At 35.2% G+C, this 7,843-nt stretch overlaps 1 protein-coding gene across 1 annotated transcript; it reads left to right on the forward strand.

Moving 5' to 3' along the window:
* The first annotated feature begins 51 nt into the window (after positions 1-51).
* Positions 52-5,735, forward strand: LOC106883043 (small ribosomal subunit protein eS28). Its single transcript, XM_089357646.1, has 4 exons — positions 52-188; positions 4,717-4,764; positions 5,365-5,483; positions 5,671-5,735. The coding sequence occupies exons 1-4, from the start codon at positions 156-158 to the stop codon at positions 5,672-5,674; spliced, it is 204 nt and encodes a 67-aa protein (XP_089213772.1). The 5' UTR covers positions 52-155; the 3' UTR covers positions 5,675-5,735.
* Positions 5,736-7,843: the final 2,108 nt, after the last annotated feature.

Genomic DNA, 7,843 nt, shown 5'->3' on the forward strand with positions numbered 1-7,843 from the left:
GTTAAATAAAATTTTGAAACAATTTAGAAATCTAACTTAAAGCGATAATTTATTTAGTTTCTGAAATTTAAAATATTAATAAAAATATTCACCTCCGTTATATTTAGTTACGATCCCATAATTCTTTCCGCCTGTGCTAATCGCCATAACACATCATGGATAAGTCCGCTCAGCCAAAACTTGCTAGAGTAAGTACATTTTCCCTTTTAATTTGTCCATTTTTTAAACGAATGATATGTGATAAATATTTGATATGGTATATCCTGAATTGCGTTGGACTTAAAACGGTTTCTTTTTGCTTCAAAATCATTATCTACGAAGCCTCATCTTGTCCAACATGAATAAGGTTAATCTGTAACTGACTGAACCACGTGGATTCTATTACTTATGATATATTTCTTCGTTTTATCTAATTGCCCATTTTATACTGGTTTCAATCATTGAATTCGGCTATGCTTAGCCACCACCTTATCAACGGTGGAATTAAACAAACGAGTAGCCAAATATTACCATTTTTTTCCCATTCCAGTAAACTGACATGCCTCAACACATTCCTAAACCAGTGTATACAAACACAGGCATACACCAATTCTACTAGGAAGCCTTTACGTCAGTGGCTTTATAATTATATATTAAGAATTGCTAATTGTGGAAGTACCAATGTCTCAGAAGGGTTGAGAACCATTGCTCTACAGAGTCGCTTGTCTTGCTAAAATTTAACAAGTCAAATTTCCCCTTTCAGCCTCACTAATGTAGTCTTCAGAAAATGACATTCCCTAATCTCCTGGAAACGAAATTCCACTCAAAATAGTTGGGTAAGAACGGGGCTAATGCAGTTTCGCACCTCTTCTTGAAAAATGCTTTTTGGCGGAAGTGAAGATCATGGACCCCCCCCCCCCCATCCTTTGGGATTAATTTTTGCATGAACACTATCGAATGCAGAGATTCCGATTGTGCAAAAAATCTGCATTTCAAAATTTAAATACCCCACACACACACACACACCTAAATTTCTTAAATTTTCACTTTCTAGAGAAATTTTTTGGCGAAATACGTAGAAAAATAGGGATATTGTGATTCTGAAAAAAAAAATTTGTAAAATTTCAAGTTTTCAAAAAAAAAAAAAATTACAGACACCCCCTCCCCTCAGCTGTATGACAAGAAGTATAATGTATCTACTAATGTTTCACGCATACATAGAATTATAAAATAGCAGACGCAAAAAGTATCTAAACAGAAAAACTGACATGCTAGAAACACGTAGGAAAGATTTAACACGTTTTCAAAATTTAAACCCGCCCCAACCGGAAATCTGACAAGCTAGAAACAACAGCCAAACTGAGGATCAACCGGCACTATCATGCTATTAGCTATCAGAAGTGAAAGTGCTCACTGCCTGCTAGTGAAGTATCTGTCTGTCTGCCTGCATGCCTGTTGCTGGCCTGTCGATTCTTTGGCTACTGACAGCTAATACCATGACTGGCCGGAGCGAGCTATATGTCTGTCTCTCTCTATCTATCTATCTATTACTCGAAAGTTATTGGAACAAATTTGACACCTATATCCATGCGTTTGAAAACACAGAGTATAAGGGTACTCGCGTCCGCGCTAGCTAGTCGTGAGTGGTCGATCCTATTATTTTTAAACTTCAAACTTCATTTGTTTTCTATTTTGATAAATTCTCTCTGTTGAAAATTATATTTTTATATTTTAAATAATTTGCAATTTCGGGAAATATGTTTTTATATTAAATTTGTGTTTTCTACTCACGACTAGCTAGCGCGGACGCGCGAACTTTCGAGTAATAGATAGATAGAGAGAGAGACAGACAGACATATAGCTCGCTCCGGCCAGTCATGGTATTAGCTGTCAGTAGCCAAAGAATCGACAGGCCAGCAACAGGCAGGCAGACAGACAGATACTTCACTAGCAGTGAGCACTTTCACTTCTGACAGCTAATAGCATGATAGTGCCGATCAACCTTCTAAATACGAATTACCAAAAGAGGAAGAAAAAAAAAATTTAGATTTGTTTTGTCGTTTTGTTCTGTGTGTGTATGCTTTGTAGCAGAATCGGAATCTCCGCTCTCAATATAGTGTTTCTGTAAAAAAAATTTTTTTTTAATCGTGAAGTGGGATCTTTACCGTTTTCTACACATTATGTGGTAATTTTTCAGACTAACACATGCACGATCTTTACTAGGGTGTTAGGGACGGAATTCCCAAACCCTAACACCCTAGTAAAGATCGTGCGGGTGTTAATCTGAAAAATTTGCCATTTTGCACGAGTACACTTTTTTTTGTGACGGGTGGGTGGGGTGCAGACGGATAATTAACACGATCCAGTAACACCACTTCGACACCCGGTCACAAAAATGGAAAAAAAGTATAATAGGTATAAAACATGATGTAGTGAGCGATATGAGAGTGATCGTGTCGATTTTCCGAGTCCTCTCCCGTTCGCCAGCTCGTTTTTCTTTTCTTTTCTTTTTTTTTTTCTTTTCTTTTTTTTTTTCAGTGGATCAAACTCCAGTGTTAGACCCTTTTTACTTGGTAACTGCACCAGTGCATTTTCAAACAAATTAATCAGCATCGTTGTTTTAATCTGCACTCTTCCTTGCTAATATGAATTGGGCAGAATTCGTTGAGAGATTTTCTAAGATATACTCTTCCTGTCGCCAACTCTCATGGCCACGCATTTCACGGGATATTGGAAGCCAAAAGCACCATTCATTTACACACGTCATCTTTCATATTGAGTAGAAAGATTATGTTCGTTAGTTTCCGTGAGTACATGCTGTCTTGTCAACTGCGTGCTTGTCCAGGGTTTTACACAATGGCACTAAACTGGAAACCAAGAGGTTGGGAGGCTAACTAACTACACACAGCCATGCCTGCGCCAGTAGTGGTCACGACTTTGTTTATATGCCAATTCGACAGCTTAATCATTTTTTCAATGAGTTTATTTAGCTAGAAACACCAGATATCTGGGTTTATTTGGAGGTGGTTTTAGCTATGTACTTTAAGATGTCACTTGTAATGTATAGATTGCTTCAATAGTGAAAGGCTGTTTTAAGATTTACAGAAATAAAAGTACAAACTGAACGGATACAACAAACAGCTATATTCACCAAAAATAGAAAGAGTCTATAATCAAAAAAACAGTAGCACAGATTTCTGCTATATACAAAATCCAGGCTCTGAGAGAAATGGCAGCATAAAATATTGTATATTGTGAGGAAAATATTGCAAGTGAAGCCTTTTGTTGGACGTTGAAACAATTTAAATTGACATACTGTTTATAGCATATTCCATTGTCGGTTGTTTTTGTTCCTATGATATTAAATAGCATAACACTCTGCACATCAATATATATGTTTGTATTTTAGATAATAGTGAAAATAGTCAATAATTTGATTCATTTGCAAATAAAAGCAAGATCTTGTCCTATTAAACCATTTGTATATCTATCATTGGTTATGCTTCTTTGTATTGAGCTTAAATATGCTGTGGAAAACAATTTAAAAGCAACAAAACAAAAACCCTCAGATTGAGTATATCACCAATCTAGAAGTGAGCACAAGGTGACAGAATGGAAGCTTGAAGAATGTGTGTGGTTAGAAATGAGAAGTCAAGTTGAAGATTTAATATAGATGGAAATCCTGAGAGTGCACTACAGTGTAAACCATAAAAAATACTGGAAACCTAATGTGAAGTATAACACCAACACTGGTACTTAGAGGGCTTATAGTAAACCCTAACATCAAAAGAGCCTGCAACTGTATACTTAATAGCATATCCGATATTCACGACCAAATAACTCTAGTCAGTGAATAACTTTAAAATAAAGAGAGAAAAGGCTACTGTCCTTGTATGACTTGCCCTTCTCACTGTGACTTATAAGGAGGTTAAACTGAGCAGTTGACAGAAGATATTCACTAAAAACTGAGTGGAATTGTAGTAGAACAATGAAAGTGAAATGAATTTCAAATACAATGGAAATCATATTTTCAAACCAAAGTTGTTGGGTCTCAAACAGGTTATATCATCTCTTTATTATCTAAAAAAAACTTCCATCCTGAAGTGATTACAATAAGCAACTTCCTCTATATCTCATTAGTGTTATAAGACTGACAGTTGATATAACAGTATGTTTGTATTTGAGGCAATAATGTAAATTAAATATAGGAACTGCAGTATACAATAATGTTTGTGAATCTCAAAAACATGCACAAATGGTACAACTACTTGTACAAAACATAAGATGGAGGCTGTCTTTCATAATGCAAACACTACACAGGCACAATTCAGAACCGACAAAAATAAAAACTATTAGGTCGCTGAACCTGGTTGATGTACCACAAAAACCCAAATGGAGCTGCAGAAATATGTTGTGGTCCTGGTTAGGAAGTCTTTAATCATCTGTTGGGTCAACTCTGACATGGAGCTGTATGGATGATCTAGTTTCCCAATTGAATGACACTTAAGTGGGGGTCCACCGAGACCTTGCGCATTACAGGAAGTTACTAAGTGTTGTTTAGAAAGACCAAAATTAAGCATTAGTTGCAAGTGTAAGGCTATGATTTTGCCATGTCACTTTTGTTATATAACTACAACCTCAACCAAGTATGGTTCATACTGGTTTTGTGTCATTTTTTAAATCAGTTTATATCTGTACAGTTACATAGACATAATACAAATCTTACTTTTTTGACAGGTTACTAAAGTCCTTGGACGTACAGGCTCTCAAGGTCAGTGTACTCAGGTGAGTTCAATTAGTTTATCTTTTGCTTGTTTCGGTCATTTGACTACGGCCATGCTAGGGCACTACATTGGAGAATTTTTTGTCAAAACATAGTACTTATTCTATTGATATATTTTGCTGAACTGCTAACTTACAGGGACATAAACACATCAACTCCTGTTATCATGCATTGGTAGGGGACACATACAACGAGCTTTGGTTGACCTGAGGTGCCACGCAGTGAGAATTAATCTGGAACCATGTGGTTAGGAAGCAAGCTTCTTACCACATAGCCATGCCTGTGCTTATTAATAATTGTTTAATCTTTTTGAGGTTTAAATTGCCAAGTTCATATGAAGCTAGTAGTTCTCATTTCTCAAGCTGAAATGAACTCAAAGTTCACTCTTGGAATATCAGTATGAAATGAAAAGATAGAAAAGAGATTTATGGTCTATTGTTGCTTAGATATAAGTACACCTTGGCTATGGATGCACTCTGCATGGGGCTAGAATGATTATATTTTGTAGATCTGTTGGATCATGGCTGATTTGGTACTAATTAATAAAATGAAAATTGCTTTCTGCGTTTTTGCTCTAACAAGTTTAATTTTTTTTTCTACAGGTCCGGGTTGAATTTATTGACGATAGTAACCGATCAATTATTCGAAATGTTAAAGGACCTGTCCGAGAGGGAGACATCTTAACTCTCTTAGAATCTGAAAGAGAAGCTAGAAGATTACGGTAAATGTTGATTTTTATTTCTGCTCCTTTCCCTCAGTTTTAAGTTTCCTACCTTGAAATCTTATTAAGTAAAGTTAACTTTAAAATAAGCTTGATAGTTCTGTATAATATTTAAATATTTAAGAACTGATAAATTTTAATATGGGTTTGTGTTCAATTTATTGATTTCTTGTTTCTTTATTTGCAGATGAGGGCTCCGGTCAAGTTTATTTTATTTGGAGAATGGAAATAAATTTGTGATTGGAAGCTAAACTCTGACTTTTGGTTTTTTTTATTCATTTTGTGTTGCAAGTTCTTGATGTATCTCTGTACAGTTCCTATGATGAAAAGATAAAATTTATGGAGTCTTCCTACGAACCATTGCATCCCAAGTTTAGTTAATATTCTCACTAAACCTTTTGATCTTCCCCTTGTTGATATATTTCTAGTGAAATACTGTCTTTTGTCTTAATTTTTAAAATAGTGAATTTTATTAAATTAACTGGCGTATAGAATGTAAATTAACATGAAATTTTCATGGCAATTGTTTAACTTTTGAATTGTCAGCTCTAGCTGTTGTTCCCATTTCATTCACTAGTAGGGTTTGCCTTTGAGAGCTTTCACAAGAGCATTTTATTACACTTGACATCATCAAAGCTTTTGGTCATTTTTAACATTGTCTTTTGAGCATTTGTCTACTTGATTCTAACATCTCAGTTTATTACTGACAATGTCACTCGCGTTCTGCGCATAGGCATTGTCTGTTCATAACTTGAATGTCTTATATCGAATCTGTATTACCTCCATTAAATGAGACTGTATAGTTAAGTGAAATGAGCAGCGTATTTTGAGTATCGTAATGACGGGGTTGAAGTAAGCCTTTTTCTATTTTTTATTACCTTTATTAACAACATAAAGGAAATAAAAATGACTTAGCCTTTTAGCATTTAAACTGACTATATCCGGCTCAAATATTCAACCTGCTTTATGTTCTAACTAGCCAGACAAGATAATGCATGATTAATTCAAAATAATGTGAATGCTAAAGGGTTGGGACGGGAAGTGGAAATGGGTTGCATTTAGAATCTACCAACAAAAATAACAATTACTTCTTTAGCAAAGAATTGATATATTTAATGAAGACCAGATTTGGCATTTTCTTCTGATGCAGCCTATCTAAATGTTATTTGAAACACAATTCACTAATTATCTAGTCTTTGCTGTTCTGTTAGTGAATGATGCTAATTACTGTCCCTGGCCTCATTAGTGGCAAAAGTGAAGCAAAATAACTTCAACTACCAATAAAAATAGTTCTGTGCGTAGCTTTAATCATGAGAATAACAAGAACTGCAATTATTTCTTAGACAACTGCAGTGATACAGTTTATCATCTATAGTTGGCAAGCAGAGTTACATACCTTGTTTATGAATACAACATGCTAATTGTGCAATAGTTGTAAAGGGGACCTGACCCAAATGTTTGTAGTCCCTTTTCATCTCATCAGTCATGGAGTCCCTAAAATGTGTCATAGGCTCAGCACTTTTTCTTTTGACAAAGCAAGTAAAGTAAATTGGTTTCTACTGGAACCAATAAATAGGTATCAAAGATCTGATGGGATATCAGAATCAGTAATTTTTGTGTTGGTTACCATCCCTCATATTCAAGATGTAAAAATCACTATTAGCATCGGTATTCTGAATTTGTACAGATATGGTTCATCTGTTTTAACATTGACTCTTTTGAGCTTGTATGGATCATGGTTGTGGCACTTGTTTACAACTAGCAAGCACAAGCATATATTATCAGCTTCTTTCAGTGTCTCTAACATCCTCTTTTGAGATTTTTGGTTGGCCAGTGGGACTGAATCCAAACCATATGGTTGGGGAATAATTCTATATTTTTATATTGCATTGGGTGAACAGTAGTGTCGTTGGTTTAAGGTTTTGTAAGATATTGATCAGTATTAGACTGGTAGACACCAAAGATGCCATGCATTAGGATTGAACTTGGAACCACATGATTGTAAAAACAAGGTATAATGATTATTAGCAATCAAAATGGAATGAGTGTAACAATGCATTTATTTAGATCAGTGGTTCTTATGCTGGTGGCACACTGTTAAATGGTTGGTATTAGAAAGAGCGTCTGGCCATAGAAACCATGCCACAACAGACAATTGTAGTCTGGACAGCTCTGCATCCAACCCATTACAGCATGGAAAGCAGATGTTGAGTGGTGATGATCTCAACTGTGATTCATATAAGATTTTGTAATTAAAGTCTATGTACAATAAATTGGTTGTACTTCTACAATATTTTTTACACAATCCCTTACTATAAAAAGTTTTTTTAAACATGGTTCACCTGAGTAAAATAGGAATT

This window comes from Octopus bimaculoides, chromosome 9, assembly GCF_046866305.1.
Source record: "Octopus bimaculoides isolate indiv1 chromosome 9, ASM4686630v1, whole genome shotgun sequence".
Classification (NCBI taxonomy): Eukaryota; Metazoa; Mollusca; class Cephalopoda; order Octopoda; family Octopodidae; genus Octopus; species Octopus bimaculoides.

Excerpts from the sequence above, each read along its gene's own strand:
- LOC106883043 (XM_089357646.1), top strand. The coding sequence starts at position 156 with ATGGATAAGTCCGCTCAGCCAAAACTTGCTAGA. Across the intron at positions 189-4,716 it reads CTCAGCCAAAACTTGCTAGA|GTTACTAAAGTCCTTGGACG; the intron begins GTAAGTACATTT and ends CTTTTTTGACAG. Across the intron at positions 4,765-5,364 it reads CTCAAGGTCAGTGTACTCAG|GTCCGGGTTGAATTTATTGA; the intron begins GTGAGTTCAATT and ends TTTTTTCTACAG.